Raw genomic sequence first — 16,856 nt, 5'->3', positions numbered from 1 at the left:
TCTCTCAAAGCATCTCAATTAAAACTAACAAATGCGCATAATGAAAACACTGGAATTGTAAAATCGAAAGGGGGGAGTCATGTGATCGTGTTTATGTCACATACACCAAAAATGACCCTGACGACAACCAATAATTTTACTCCAAGAAATAAAAAAATAAAAAATTTGTTTACATCTTAAATCATGTCGTCCCATCATGTCCTTGTTTTTTTTGTTTTATTTTTCGGATTTATCACCATGTTTCAGCACACGATAGGCTATACATGGCGGCCAGTATTAATGGTGGAGGAAGAACCTGGGAAATCCCTGGAAAGAACCACCGACCCTTGAGAAGCTACAGGAAGCTTTCTCACATACCCTCACTGGGCGAATCCGAGACTCAAACCCATGCAGACAGGTGAGATGGCAGTGATCTGTAATGGAGAGCGCTTATGACCAAACTTTGACAGCTTTCTGCATACGTACTAAATGGATGGCTCCTTACCCAAATATATGGGGGATGGGGAACACATTGTCCCTAACTCGCACAGACTTTGGTGTTACACTGAATTAAAAAATCAATTTCATCATATAAATTATATCAAAATATACCAGTTTAAAAAATAGCATTTATTTTTTTATTTAGATACTATCTATTTCATTTTCAAAAATTACTTAGGGAGTGGCAAACAGATAAAATATAGACAGGAAGCAAGATGAACTCTTTCCTGTTGATAACTTACGAGGCCTGTCAAAAACTCCTTGATGTTCCTTGAAGAGTTCTGGTGAAGCAATGCTGACAACAAATTTCTGTCCCATCCAAAAAGAGACTATATCACCAAACTTTTTGTGAAGGTCAGTGAGAAACTCATGTAAACTGCCAGCTCTTGAAATGTCAGTCAAGTTTCCATCCCTATAAAAAAAAAAATGGCAAAAAATAATAAATGAATTTAGAACAATCTGCAGAGTCTCAGATTAAATGTTTTAAGTAATTAAATATCAAGTGTTATTTACATTCACACTTTCTCATTCTTTTCTAGATAAAGACTATGTTTATATCAGAATGGGAGAATATACCACATTTCTGAATAAGGAATGGGTCCTGTAATTAAGCTCATAAAATGGTTTATTGAAAGGAGATACAATTATGTAAGATTACAAATAGATCTATGTGCAAGTGAGCAAACACTCTGACAGAGCTCTCTGTAGACCTTTAACACCAAGAGTCCTGGACCCTCTTTCACCTCAAATAATAAGAGTCCTGTTTGGAAACATGGGGTCCTAGTGAAACAAGAGTGAATCCTGTAATGGGCATAAATTCACACATTCAAAGCATATAAATAAAAAATTCCCTAGAGTCAATGCTACTGACTAATTCTTACTATCTTTTCACTTCATTTTCTCCACATTTTTATTATGAGAATACTTTATTATTGTTCTGCTGACCTCTCTTGCCAATTAATAGTTTTATCATTCACAAAATTTGCAGTTTCAGAAAATCTTTAGTGCATGGCTAGTTTTGAAGATCTACAGGATGCAAAACATCGGGGTTGGGGGTGGGTCCAAAGACTAACATTTGAATAATGTGCTGGAAATATTAACTGACAGAGTAGACTGTTTGACAATTTGAATTACGATGTATATTTAATTTGCATTGTTTGTTTGAAAAGATGTCAAACAGTTTATAAAAAGTCACCCAGGTACCCATTAATCCTAATGATCTGTTACCCGGGTACACAATCAAAGGGAAATTATATCAAATGTGAGCCTGACCTGCTTGTTTTAAGTTCATATATGTCAACCCCAAAAGAGGTATAAGCATAATTATTACTAGAATGAGTGGCAAAAAAGCAAAATCTGAGTAAGATAAACATTATATACCATAATTACAGAAACATGTATGAAAACCTTTTATTTATTTACGCTGCTTACCTGGCTCTGTAGTTAATTCAAATTCTTGTCACAAATCAGCTAAATCCATATGGATTAGTATGAGATTGTAGACACAAAACAAAATTATAAATTATTTATACATAACATTTACTTGAACTAGTCTACATCACATGTTTAACTTTCGCTGAAATGTTGTAAAGACAAGTCCTGAAAGTAGTATTACATCACTGTCAGATACTTCCATCAAAATTTGTATAGCGCTATTCATTTGTCCTTTTCTTCATGCAACATGTTCTTCAGTTTAACATCTCCTCAAACAGTTTTATGTTATTAACATCCATATGTCACATCAACAAAACCTGTTTCACTGAGATGGTGCTCTACAGTTTCATATTTTGCATAGGGTTAGAATTTTAAAGAAAAAGAATTTCACCATGTTTCCTCACTGGTTATACTGGCTATTTTAAAAAAAAAAGACCTTGTATATCTTAGGTATTATTCAAAGAACTTGTAGTTCCCTTTATTTTAGTGTATGATTGAAGTATGGATTATAGAGTATACAGCTTGGCCTCACTCCACATGTGCAACTTGCAAAAAACTACTAGCTCCACTTGGTCATTTTCACTTCCTGGACTTCAGAGGTTAATTGAAAAAATAGAGCTGATAGCTTTTTATAAAAAATGTTATATATTTGGTAGTTCATCCATTGCACTTACAGAAGCTGATATTGTCTAGATGGGCAAAATTCATTTTCCCAATTTTAATAGGTGCTAAAGATAGTGTACTTTAGACTAATTCAGGTTGATTTTTTTTATAGCAATGGGGCAGTCATTTTAGTTGGCAGTGTGCTTAGATCATGTACCATTTCCATAAGCACAATATCCAAAGAAATGTCAGCCACGTTTCATCAAAGTACCATAGAGGTATGCCAATATTCTCTCCACTATGCATGTTTCAAATGCAAACAACTTCACCTTACACACATCACTCTCTCAAATGTACATAATAACTGGTGAGCACCCCCTTACTGTTTCTGCACCATTTTTTTCAATACAGTCTGGTCTGCTACTTAAGCGTGTATCAAACTATTATAAATCTGTTGCACATGGTTTCAAATTTTTAAAAAAATATGTTTTTCTTGGAAATGTGTCAAGTACAGTTTCTATGAATAGAAAAAAGGAAACTTTTCGACATACATAGCCAAATGGTCACACATGTAGAAAATACAAAATGAGTAGACGGAGGTCTATGATGGATCGATGTACATCACATGAGTCTCGAACTGTACTCGCTACTGTGCCTCATTCACTCCTGACATCACCAGATATAATCTTTGATCTGAACTTGGAAAGTTTTTTTACATGGACTAAATGAGTACCCAATAGCTAATTAAATTTTATTACCTGGGTAATTATGAACTGGTGTCACAGAATTAAACTCTTTTATTTATTGAATACATGTACTCCGGTTTTGTTTTTTGTGTACAATGATACCTGAGGGTGATTTATGTACAGTGGAGCCTCGTTAATCCGGACACATTCGTTCCCAGCAAATATGTCCGGATTAACAAGTTTTCCGGATAATTGAATCATGCACATTTTTTATTTTACGATATCATCACACTGTATATATGTACATGTATATGCTAGCTTTAAATGTAATGTACTGTATATTCAATAATGGTTGAAATAAATTATGAATACATCTATTAATTTGTGTTTATTTCACATTATTATAACATGTGCTTGTACGTACATATACAGTAAATAGAAGTTTAGACAATTAACACATCGAACACATCACACTATCTTCATGTACATGTATGTACTGTACATACATTTATTATGTCAATTTCCTGAAGAAGTCTGTAACCTTTGTTTGCCTGGATTCTTTGAAGCCCTATACTGTCCACAGCTTAAAAATGTCAACTGTATTTGCACAGCAAACAATAAACTGTGATTGTTACATACAATTGGTAAACAACAAAGAGGCTTAATGACACTTTTAATTTATTTACCATAAGTTATGTCAAAAAGCGTGGACGATTTGATCCCAGTGTGTTTATTTAATTATTAACACCCCCGTCGGTGACTAGCTAAAACAGACATTGTTTATACAATCGCTGGTTACAATATGGTCACGCTACTTAGTTACTGATAGTGGCCATAGATTCTCAAGGGCTTCACTACTGTGTTTTATGTATTATTCTTCTGATTGTATTTTCACATATGATTTTTCGAATTTTCTTATTTTTGGACAGATTATTTCCGGATTATCGAGACAAATTTTAATGTAATTTTACACTTTGGTCCCCGATTTTGATTTCCGGATCTGGAACGCAGATTTCTTGATTAACGAAGTAAATTAATGTTTAGGAATTCCGTTCCCGTTGAATTATGTCCGGATAGCGAGGTTTCCGGATAAACAGAGTCCGGATTAACAAGGCTCCACTGTATATTGTGTTGTATTTTGAAACAGTGAGTTCGGTTCATCCCATGCCGCAAGGGCGAAGTGCTCTCAGTGGGACGAACTGAATACCTACATTGCACAGACTGTCTGTGTATAAATACCTCACCGTATGTACATTTCTTTACAATACGAAATAGTCCTGTCAGCGGACAGTCTGCTTCAAGGACTTGCACATCTTCAGCTGTAGAGCTGTCTAGTGTCTGTGACCAGGGTGTCCGGAGGGTCTAATGTCCGGGGTGTCTGGAATGTCTAGTGTTGAATGTCCAGAATGTCTACTGTCTGTGACTGGAGTGTCTAATGTCTGTGTCCAGAGGGTCTAATGTCCGGGGTGTCCAGAATGTCTACTGTCTAATGTCTGGGGTGTCCGGAATGTCTAGTGTCTGACCGGAGTGTCTCTGTCTGTGACCAGAGTGTCTGTGTCTGGAGTGACCAGATTGTCTCTGTCTGTGTCTGGAGTGACCAGAGTGTCTAACGCTCGGAATGTCCGGAGTGTCTAATGTTCGGAGTATTCTGAGTCTTTCGAAGGATTCCGAGTGTTCGGAGTCTGTAGCGGCTGTGAAGCTGAATTGTAGCAGCCGTGGAGCTGAAACACCGTACTGATGATGGAGTGTATCTCCATACATGTAATTTGTTAGCCGTGGGCTAATTTTGGGGTTCATAAAACCCAGTGTATCTTTTGGGACTGTAAAGATAAGCTGTATATCTGTCCCTCTTTTTTTATCACCATAATTTCGCTACCTGAGTGATTGCACTTTACTACATGGGTAAAATTTTACATCGTTTACTACCTGAGTAAACTATATCCATTGTTTCATTGTCAAATCATTGTGAACCATTCACACCTTGTCTTTATATTTGATAAATTAATTTATTTGTATTTTTCATCATTAAGTCTGTGCATTCTTATGTTAATCAAATCCAATATTTGGATTATATATATATATATATATATATATATATATATATATATATATATATATATATATATATATATATATATATATATAGATATATATATATATGCACATTTTCATAATTAGTTGCTCATTCAAGTCATCCATTATTAAACATTGTATTTATATCATCGTCAAAACTGTTCTGTTGTGAATCCGAAAATCCCACCTGGTTATCTTGCTACAACTGGCAGGTACCGGAATACCCAGGTAACCTGTTGACACTTTTATTTGTTTTTAAGGTATTTTTGTTTATTTTATTGTTTCATTATATGCTATTATAATGTAACAATGTACGTTGGACATAACCTTATCCAAAATCAAGTTTATTTTCTACTTGACCTGAATTATTGATTGTTTTAAAATTATTATTATTCTGTAAACAACTAATACATAGCTAAAATATTCTCTATATGTATGGGTTTAATATTAGGTTCATTATTAATAGAAGTAAACATGTTTATTTGGGTCCAGGTCTAGGTTATTGGGATTCCCCTGGCATTCCTGACACAGTCCAGGTTATATATTGTAATTTTAGTAAAAGACTTTTTATTATAACTAACATTTTATTTTGTAAACATCAAAATGTTTCCAGATTATTTTCCATTAGGTAATAGTTTTCTTTTTTTAGAAAATGCTAATTGTGACCTGAGCTCAAGTAGAGGACTATATAATCTTGTCATTGGAAAAATTATTCATTTGTCCTTTAAGATCAAGCACAATCAATTTGTATTATTGCTGTGTCCAGTAGTTCATATGGGTTGGAATTTCTTTCTTTAATTTATTCAATTCACATGATTGTTCTCTGGAAATACAGAGTGCACATAAAAATAAAAAAATATTCTTGGACAGAGACATTCACTGGCATTTATAGTGAAATCAAACCTGGAATAACATGACTGCATTTCAACAAAGACTATTGGCACCTCAACACTTTATGAGCCATCACAGGCACATCAACACTTTCAGTGTTGGACTTGATTTGGATTTTCACTAAAGTTTATTCTGAGCTTTTATTATTAGGATTTATGTCTGAATTATTTTGGGATTTAATTCACAATGCCATAAGTTCTCTTTGTTTTTCCTTATCACTTTGTATTCTAGGGAAATAAATTATTTGTTGAATGTTACAAAGCTTGTTGGGGCCTAAGTGGCTGAGTGGTCTAAAGCACTCACCGTTGAAGATCACTGCCATCTCACCTTTGCATGGGTTCGAGTCTCAAAATCAGTCAATGTGGGTATGTGAGAAAGCTTGCCAGTAGCTTCTCATCAGTTGGTGGTCCTTTCCAGGGTTCTTCCCCTACCATTTATACTTGCTGCCATGTATAGCCTATCTTGTGCTGAAAAAATGGCGTTAAACCCTACAACAACAACAAAGTTTGTTGCTTTTCAAACTTTTCTGTTATTAATTTAAGTGCATAGACTCATTAAATAATGATGTGCTGGAAGCAATTAAAGAGAGCTCTGTATTAATTTACATGGCTGACTTTTTCACAATATGAATGATGTGCTGTTAGTACCTAGAGTGAGCCACGTATTAATTTATAGGGTTGACTTTTTGACAATTTATATCTTAGCTATGAAAGTTATACAAATTATATGAAAATTAAAACATTCATACTTGGTCACTTCATTATTAGCAACCTAGTTTTTTTCCAGGGAAAATAATGGATGTTGATAATAACTCTCCATTAAGATACCTAAATGAAATAACATCAGAAGGCAAAATTTCTTTGAGCTTAATGCTTCAGTATATATGGATCAATGACAAAGATGTATGAATCTTTGAAATACTAAACTTACTCTTTGGTGGTTGGCTCAAGCCCTGGTAAAGAAGTAGGCTTACTGGATCCCTGCAAGAAGAAACTGATATTATAAGAAACACTGAAATATTAAATTAACCTCCTGCAACAGATGGGTATAGGCTGCCAGGAAACTGAAAATATTAAATATATAATTTTCATTATATAATGTTCTTTGATAATTATATCTAATTTCTTCATAATAGCTATAAAAATGTTTATATGCAAATCAGTGAAATTTATGTGGGACTGTAGGACTGTGCTGTACAGTAATAGTATCATCCCAAGTAGATATTATTGAAGGAAAGTTGTACAACCTTGTGCTGATGTATCAGTTTTGATGTTGAATTTTTGTTGGATGGGGGGATATGACACGGAATCTAATAAGAGTGGTATGCTCCTGAATGTACTGTTCTCCTTCACTAGCAGCATGTTTCTGTGATGCACTTATGCTATGTGTGTTTTTCCACATTTTGAATGAACTTCTCATCCAAGTAATTTCAGCTACAATCATATTTTCATGCGTAGTCTTTTAATTCCCGAACCATATGCCAAGGATTCTAACTTAAAATCAAATCAATAATTAAGGAAATTATAATTTTACCAATAATAAAATAATTTTCTGATGTTTATGTAACTACCGGTAATGCTGTAATGGTGCAAAATGGTTGTAGCTGTTCTGTCACAGTAAATTATTTTAATGGTCAGCATGACATGTAACTATTAAGATTGATATACGGGCCAGGCTCTCAATACATTGGTAGCTTGCTCTGGTTTGAGGGGTATGAATAAATTTTAATTGGAGTCCTTTCACTGATAATGGTCAGAGAGATAGAAAAGAAAATGTTAACATATTATCAAGTACCAGAAAATTACAAAGAGGAGACAAGCCAGAAACAATCTTGGGCCATTGGAAAAAGGTGTCACACACTCACAAATTCCTTTTAATTTTGTGAACCTGTATTGTGAAAAATTGTCTCATTTATAGGTACAGTAACTGGTTTATGTGAGTTCTCTGTTGCAATAGGGCTCCAATTAGCCAGGTGTTCTAAGATCACTTACCTCTGTCTTGGCTCAACCAATAAGTTGCCTGTCAGGCTTGTAAAAAAAACACAAAAAAGAGTATCTAATTTGCCTGAAAGTAACCTTGTGCACACCAACAAAATGCTGCAATTTCCTTCTTAAGTTCTTAAAGACACTGGTAAATTAGTGATATTCTACCAACCTGTTGGAGCACCAGTAGATCTAGGTCAAACTTTGCTATCCCTCATGACTTTGTACTCACATCACACACAATGAGGTGCCCATACCAGAGCATAAGTCATGTGGGGCATTAGACTTTAACCAAAATCACTAAGCAAACAAATGGCTATTATGATCATTAATGCCCCGGATACTTATCTATGTTTGGATATGTTGGTGGTTTTCCATTTCTGCCAACAATGTGTCTAACTCAGCTATGCTAATTATTTTATACTCAAAAACCATCAAGTACAGCTTGGTAATTGTATTGAGTTTGTTTTGTGCCACCGACAAGCTGTGAACAGATATGTATTAGCAAATGTTAATGTAGTGAAATTTACCAGCACTGCCAGTCACAACAGTTACTATAGATATAGCTTCAAAGATTCTGATTGGTGTGCTTATACTAGCTCCTGTGCTAGCAATTCTGTCACACCCAGACCTGCTGTGGTTCCCATGGTGATTCTGCAAATCACCAGAGATATATTGTTTAATAATCCTCACCTATTTTCATTACAAAAAGAAGCACCAATCACATGTCCTGAAAGTCATGATAGTTATTACCAATCCGGCTAAACCAAAGTAGACTTTAATAATGCCTAGAAACATAATTTAAAAATTCCTATGATGAAAACTTCTGTATGCAGTAATTGATGTGTATTGGTTTCTCTGAAAATATACTCCAGTATCAAAATTATATCCATTATGAAGTTATTTCCCTCTTAAAGTGAACAGTTGACACTTTCTTGACTAATTTAAGACTATTCCAATTGAAGAGTGATGCATATTCATCATATCAAGAGACTGGTCAAGTTAATCCTTTGAATGTGTCCAAATGAATAAAATATCAATAAATCTAGCATCTCTAGCTTAAGTACCCATCCTAGGACAGAAGTGACAAAAGAAAGCTTCAACATAAAAATAAAAAAGTAAAACCAAATAAATAAAAAATTGGAATTAGTGACATTAAAAGAAAGTTTGAACATAAAGTTATGTATATTTGATTTTATTATATCTGATTTAATATATATTTATTTCAATTTGTTTGTCAGTTTTAGAAAAAAATTATTTTTCATTACATGATATTGTAATGTAAATTTATTCACTAGAGATGATACTTTTTTCTGGAAAATAGTTTGACCTTGACTGTTAGTTTATAAACATCAGGTGTTGATCTAAATCCTGACCTTGTTTCAGAATTTGTAGCAACCTTCGTAAACAAGTTCTATTTTATTTTAAAATGATTGGTTATTTTCAAGGTCATGATGGGACTTTGTCTTAAAGATATAAACAATTTTTTTTATTTTGAAGAGTAAAAATGGTTGGATTTCGTCAGGATCACAATGGGTAAACGTGATCTGTAACAAGTACTTGCTTCTATAAATTTACATAAGATGATCACATGACCCTTGTTTACCTTTTAGTAAGCCCATATAACCCATGTTTTGGAGAATTAATCTCAGTAGAAGCTAGGCTGTTAAACTGTAGTTGTATGTTGTGCTGTTTGGAGTTATTTCAAATTACATGATTTGGAATTATTTCAAATTACTTGGATTCAAAAGGATTAATTCCACTATTTTTCTGGAAAATACATGTGTGTATGCAATATTGTGGAACAAGGACATTTTTTTTAAAATATAAATTTATTCAGCTATCAGAAACCGGAGCAATAATTTTTATTTCTACAAGGAACTGTAGACTTCAACACTACAGAATGCAGCATACATCGTCTTCCATCTTGGATTCTTCGCCGGGATTTGACGGTGAAATCAGCAGAACATTTTGTTATCAGGACTACTAAAACTTTATTCTTGGATTATTTTGAGATTTGATTCTATAAAACCATAAGTTCAGATTTTTTTATTTTTACAGAATTTTTCCAGGGAAATAAATTATTGTATTTTTCAAAGCTTGTTGTTTTCACTCTTTCTTGTGTTACTGTTTATTCGAGCCTAAACAAGTGACATAAGAATAAAAAAAAAATTTGGGAGTAGAACAAATTGGGATGCTGCTGTGATTTTCAAATTTGTGACCTCTTGTTTGGCACACACAGAAAGACAAATGTGGGTGTTTATACATAAGACAAAATGGGAATTCCTGAGTTCAAGCAAATATTTCTTTCTCCAATTCAGCCACATAATTATTTGCATAAGGCAGGACAAATTATATACCTATGCCGTGTTTCTGAAAATTAATTTTGCTACTGGAGCAAGAATAGCTAGTAAAAGATAAAAATACTTTGGACTTGAATTCCTGGGATTAGTTTGTCCCATCCATTAACACTCAAAAATTAACTGAGTGTAGAAGTGGGACATTATTGCAAAATTATGTTGTCTCCCCATCTCTGCTGACAAGATGGTAGGTAGGTAGGTTGGTAACAAATAAAACTCTGTGAGTTGCATGAATTAAAAGATCACATTCATCTGTAAATAATGCTACAAAAAGTAAAACTTGACAAGCAACAGTATAGAATTGGTAAGATTCCAGATGTATAAATAGAAGATGAGAATATAACGGTTGGAACATCACAAAGACTATGGTATTCATGAATGAGACTATTACATTATATCAACAATTTTTCTATTGCTGGTTTAGTGTAATTCCTGCAAATGACATAAATAAAATGTATTTTTTATTTTATTTCTTTATGTATGTAACAAGAAGGTTTGGGGATGATTCATGGATTTGGGGTGGTTTCGGGTGTTTTGAAGGTATTGGGTGGTTTGGGGCATTTTGATGGACTGCCACTGAATTTGTCACTAAAATGTTAAGCAGTTCTGTATTTAGTGTCTCACATCATCAAGTACAAGCTTTGTGCATGCATGCAACAAATACATACATCCTATCTGTATCAACTGTCTAGGTAAACAACTCAAAGAACTACTAAGAATCACTAAGAATTACTAAGAAGCACTAAAAGGCTCTAAATGCTAGAAATTGGACACTAAGAAAATTGTAAAGCATTAAATTACACAAGAAAACATAAATGTTACAAAAATAAATCAATAACTATTGTTAACACGGACTGTAACAAACGTATTTTGAGCATCAGGAAAGACAACTCTGTCTAGGCTTCATTTTACTGGTCAGGCTAGAAGAAAGACCAAATGTAAGAAAAACAGAGCAACAGAAAGAAAAATTCAACAGGAAAAAAAGCCAATAAAAAACTACACCAACAGAAATGAAAGAAAAAGAAAAACAGGAAAATAAACCAGTATTAAACAAGTAAACAAGGAAGAAAAAAAAACTACCTGAAAATATATTTAAGATACAACTGGGAATAAAACAATTATAAAAGTACTTTTTTCAAACTAAGTGCAAAGAGTTCTAATTTGGCATGACTATTTCAACAAAAAAATTCTAGCACTAATCTGTTTCCTTTCTTACAAATAAAGAGCATGTATTTACTGTCTGACAACAATAAGAACTACTAAGAACTCTATAAAGCAATAATTACTAGAAATTAACACTAAACTCTTTTACAAAGCACTTTAAGTTAAAAATATACATGGTATACTGATAATGTGATATAAACCTCTCTTAAACACAGTCATCATGGTGAGTGGCTTGAATTTCAGTTGATTTACATGTTAATTTTATTCCCCACTGGTAAGAATAAAAAACATTACCCTTTCCACCATATGGTACTATACGGTATTGATTCAGAGATGATATATTACTATTAAGAATATAACATAGTCTACATCATGTCAATATTTTAATAACAGGAGAATTTAGTTGCTGCTAAATACCTATAAGAATCACTATGTTTTATGAGATCATATTTCAAGATAGTCTGTGCAAGTTTAATGTTGACTTTATTCCATATATTAACCAGAAATGTAAAGTTCATTAGCAACCACAGAGCTAGGGTTGCTATTTAAAGTGAATGGTTCTGTCCTCAGTTTACTGTTTTACCACATATGTTCTACTAGGTTTTACCCATGTCTTCTGGTTTGGCTTTTTGGCGACGCCTGGTGTCCTTCTAACAGTTTATGTGCCATAAAAGTAAATTATCTCTGGTTTCTATTCTTTTATTTTAGCACTCAGGTATTTCTTAAAATAAACCTTTTTGTCCTCCTCAGACTTGTTGTGCCATACAGCCAATGCAGTTTTATATTTCCTAAATCTTAGAGCCACACTGAAGTATCCAGTACCATAGAGGGCCTGCCACATATCTGTCATCTGTACTTTTACAACTTTGTGCAGCTGAAGAATAAGATCATTAATTTTCCTTGGGGTCCATTTTACAGCAATCTTCAGTTTGTTGTTCATGGGCTTGGTATTTGATTATTATTTGTCCACAGTTCATCTTTCTTGCTAATACAGTGGCTGTCAGTTTTTCTTTCTACATATTGTTCATAGTATTGAAGTGTTCTGTGTTCATATCTCAATCTTTCTTTTAATTTCTCATTTCTGTCATCAAAGCCATTTGCATATTTGCATGGGCTACTCCAGAAGGGTCAAATATCTCATTGACAATTCTTTGTCTTTCATTTGAAGTTTCTGGAACTTTGACAGTCATCTGCCACTTTAGATTGTCTTTGATATGCTTAATACAGACTTTCCTCATGTCAATGGCATTTTTCAATGCTTTCTTGTCATCAAAGCCTAGCAACACTTCGATTTCGCTTATATCTACGCCTAAGGCACGTTTTAAGTGCACAAAGATTCTGTAGTATGAAGAGGTTTTTTTACCATCCCAATGTAGGCCCGACAGGATAGGTGGCTCCTTAGATTCTCTTCTGATAGCTTTAGGGCTTTTATTGACCATTAGTGTCACTAACCGAGGTCCAAAATTAAAAGTTCTATTGATACTGATCACTCCAACATTTGAATGGAGGAAGGATCTGATATCTGTTAACTCATTAACCCCCTGGTGCCTCGTTTATGTGGCAGGAGGTAGTAGCCTATTGCCGAGTTTTGTAGCATCAAGGTCATGTAAGATACACTAAAGTGGGCGACATTATAGAAAGGTAGACAGGTGTAGCTCTACAATGATACCAAATAATCAGGACATTCTAGTTGCACTACAAAATACAGAAGGAAAAATCTAATATTTTGGACCCGTTTTTTTTCTTTTCTTCACCCAAACTTCACCTGTGATCGGAATCCTATTTTGTGTCCGGATTTTAGACTTTTCGCTCTCAGATTTAAGGCAAACGGGTCTGAACTGCACAAAGACTGGTGAGAGTTTCCAAAAAGTAGGATAAGGTGGGCATTTGGAATAAAAAGTGGTCTTGATACAAAAATGATGGGTCCATTAAGCCAAAAAAAAATAAAAAATAATAAAAGGAACTCCAACTTTTACCCTTCTGCTCATGCACAAGCAAAATAACCAATGAAAAATGATGTTTCTAACTAGGCCTTAGGCTAATGAAAAAATCTCTTAAAAGTTGATGTATTAGGATGTATTCAGAAAAAGCCCCCAAAATGTGTTTCCTACTCAAATTTCAGGCAAAAACAACAAAAACCTCCAGGGGTTAACAAGTTAATTGTTCTTCTGTGCAGCAGATGATGTTCGGTTTGGGCAGGTCTCTGGCATGAATAGTTTCTGCAATAAAGAGATTTGTGCACAGAAGCTGAATCACATCTAATATTTCATTAACTTCATCTCTTTCATCTTTTCCTTTCTGTCCTCCTTAGACCACTTCGATGGCCTAGTGGTTAGAGCATCCGCCTTGGAAGCGGGTGTTCATGGGTTTGATCCCTGGCCGATTCATACCAAAGACTTATAAAAATGGTACTAACAGCTGCCTCACCTGGCGCTCAGCATTAAGAGGGTAGTGTTATGACTGGTCGGCCTGGTGTCAGGATAATTTGACTTGGTGGGACATCATACTACATGTCTGTGGCATGATTCCCCACTGCTAGACATCACCATAAACTGCCACACTGCAGACATTGTAGCGATGACTGATTTTGTTTTAAAAATAGTTAAAAGTCCAAATCACACACACACATTGTCCTCTTTGCTTTCTCCAGTAATTCCGACACTGTTCTTCATTTCTTGGAAAATCTGTTGAATTATCATGAAACCGGTTATATTCCATATTGCCAACAATAGTTAACTATTAATTTAAATTACTATGCATGCTTCTAAGTTCACTCAAGTTTTTTAACAAGTTCAAATACCTGTTAGTGTTTCTTGGTGTCTCTTATAAAGATCAAATAAATAATTGATATTTATATATTTTAAAGAAATGTTGGTTCCATTTTATCCTTGTAGGTTTGTTAAAAAGCAGAGTTGCTGATGATGAATAATTCTGTACTTGGAAACTGTTGTTGTTGTTGTTGTGGGGTTTAACGCCATTTTGCAGCACATGATAGGCTATACATGGCGGCCATTATTAATCGTGGAGGAAGAACCAGAGAAAACCCCGGAAAGAACCACCGACCCACAAGAAGCTACTGGCAAGCTTTCTCACATACCCACATTGGCTGAATCTTAGACTCGAACCGCCACAGACAGAGGTGAGATGGCAGTGATCCGTAACGAAGAGCGCTTTAGACCACTCGAGGCCCCACTTGGAAAATGATGCAGGGTAATAGATATACAGCAGGCTCTTACGAGTCTTTTACAACATTGCAACCTAATTCATGTTCTGTTTTACTGCTGTTGCTTCTGGTGGTGGTGGTGATGATGTTGATGATGATAATGATGACGATTATGGTGACTAATTATCTTATATTCACAGAATAGTATGCATGCATTTACTCCCCGAGCATAGCCCTGACAGAGTTATCTTTCCTAATACTCAAAATACGTTGTAACTGTTAAGCCCCGTGTTAACAATATTTATCGATTTCTGTAGTACCATTTATGTCTTGAGGGTAATTTAATACGTTGCTATCTTCGTATTGTCCAGTGTTTAGCACTTACAGCCTTAAAGTGTGTTTTAGTAGTTCTTAAAATGACCCCTGTATTACTCCGAGTCTATCGTATGTCCAAGCGCGTAAAAAAATAACGAAACGAGGTCCAAGTCTATACCGAATGGCCTACACCTGTTGTAGTAAATAAGTTGATATTGCAAATATAAATACAAATACTTACGGGGTAAAGATATATAACGGCAATAAGGAGTGCCAGGACAAATGTCACGGCAAATATTGCGTATTCCAGCATTTTTTAATGCATTTATCTTACTGCAGCAAATACTGATACACTTAGTATGCCGAGGTGGAGCCTTAGAACAGTCTTGTAAAAAAAAATATCTCCAACTTCCGGTAATATAATAACAAATATTCCATTACCATAATTAGTTTTCATTTACTTATGCTTGAATTTCAGCAATTATTTTGAATACATTTAGTGTTATATTCTCCTAAGAGAATTATCTTTGGATAATTAGTAGTACTACTAATTATTAAAGCATTGATGTACGAAATACGCTAAGGCTCGGACCACATTCTAATATGATCCAAAAGCTTAATCCGAACTAACTCGGCCTTTTCCGTCAAGTGAATTAAGCAATTTCTTGACTTGATCGGAATGGTTATTGAGTCGCATCGGAGAGAGGATGTGATATTCCGAATGATCAAACCTTTGTTTATGCAGGACTCAGGTACTAATTCAGTTCCTATAATAAACCTACGCAAACACCATAATATTAAAAATTCAATAACTTAAAATTTTGGAGTGCTCATGATCAAACTTATATTTATCAGTATAGATGAAACCTGGATGTCAGCTTTTGTGTTGAGGAAAGGATATGAGCAGCGGCATCTTCTGGACATACACGTGTTTGAAACTTGTGCTTTCAATTCCGCATCAAAGAGTCAGGTGCTAATTTTTAGTAATGAGTGTTCCAAACTCAAGACTGTTAAAGGACTGAAATTCCATCAATAAAACAATGTCTCTATTTTTTTAAATGTACAACTAGAATAATCCCTCAAAAGATTCTTTTTCCTAAAACATAACTTACATTATTAACCAATCCTGGTCAGCCAAATCCATATACATTCTATTTTATGCTAACCCATTACCAGGCTGGTTCCAATTTTTCCATATCCTTAGCACCGTGTGTCCTGCATGGGTCTTTTTCTTCAGAAAAGGTTCGAACATTTTGCGCCTCTTGGGGAATGTTAGTAAACACTTCTCCTGGGCCGGATCAGGTGAAGTGTTGGGGGGGGGGGGGCTAATGGTTTGCAAAGTTCGTCGATAGGGCAATAAAGCAATAGTCTGTGTATCTGTTTACTCGAAGTGTGCACAATACTCAATAAACGTGGGCAAGAATTCAACGATGGTCAAATTTCAAGTGGCAAATGACTTCGCGCGCGCGCATGTGTGTGTGTGTGTGTGTACTGTCGTTTTCTTTAAGACGCAGGACTGGGAGGGGTAGGGTCCGGAACACTCTCTCCCTGATCTGGCCCTGATTCCCTTTTCAATTCTATACACAGAGTTTACATTTTAAAAACAGCTTTACATTTTTTTTTGCCTTCTTGCATAACTAGAATAGAATTTAAAAGAGTCTTTAAAAACAAAAGAATGTGCACATTATAAAAGAATTTAAAAAAA

At 34.6% G+C, this 16,856-nt stretch overlaps 1 protein-coding gene across 1 annotated transcript in view; it reads right to left on the bottom strand.

Annotated features, from left to right (window-relative positions):
• LOC149779404 (cytochrome P450 20A1-like) overlaps positions 1-15,543 on the bottom strand; it is a 73,255-nt gene extending 57,712 nt beyond the window's left edge. The window contains exons 1-3 of the mRNA XM_089940069.1: positions 15,393-15,543; positions 7,098-7,147; positions 723-892 (exon numbers count right to left, since the gene is read on the bottom strand). Coding sequence (XP_089796195.1) covers positions 723-892; positions 7,098-7,147; positions 15,393-15,464 — 292 coding nt within the window. The 5' untranslated portion in view covers positions 15,465-15,543. The remainder of the gene's footprint in view (positions 1-722; positions 893-7,097; positions 7,148-15,392) is intronic.
• Between the last annotated feature and the right edge of the window lie 1,313 nt (positions 15,544-16,856).

Source organism: Sinohyriopsis cumingii, chromosome 17 (assembly GCF_028554795.1).
Source record: "Sinohyriopsis cumingii isolate HCF-2022 chromosome 17, ASM2855479v2, whole genome shotgun sequence".
In the NCBI taxonomy this organism is placed as follows: domain Eukaryota; kingdom Metazoa; phylum Mollusca; class Bivalvia; order Unionida; family Unionidae; genus Sinohyriopsis; species Sinohyriopsis cumingii.
Note: the sequence above shows the minus strand (reverse complement) of the source record. Positions and strands in the feature narration are given on the sequence as shown.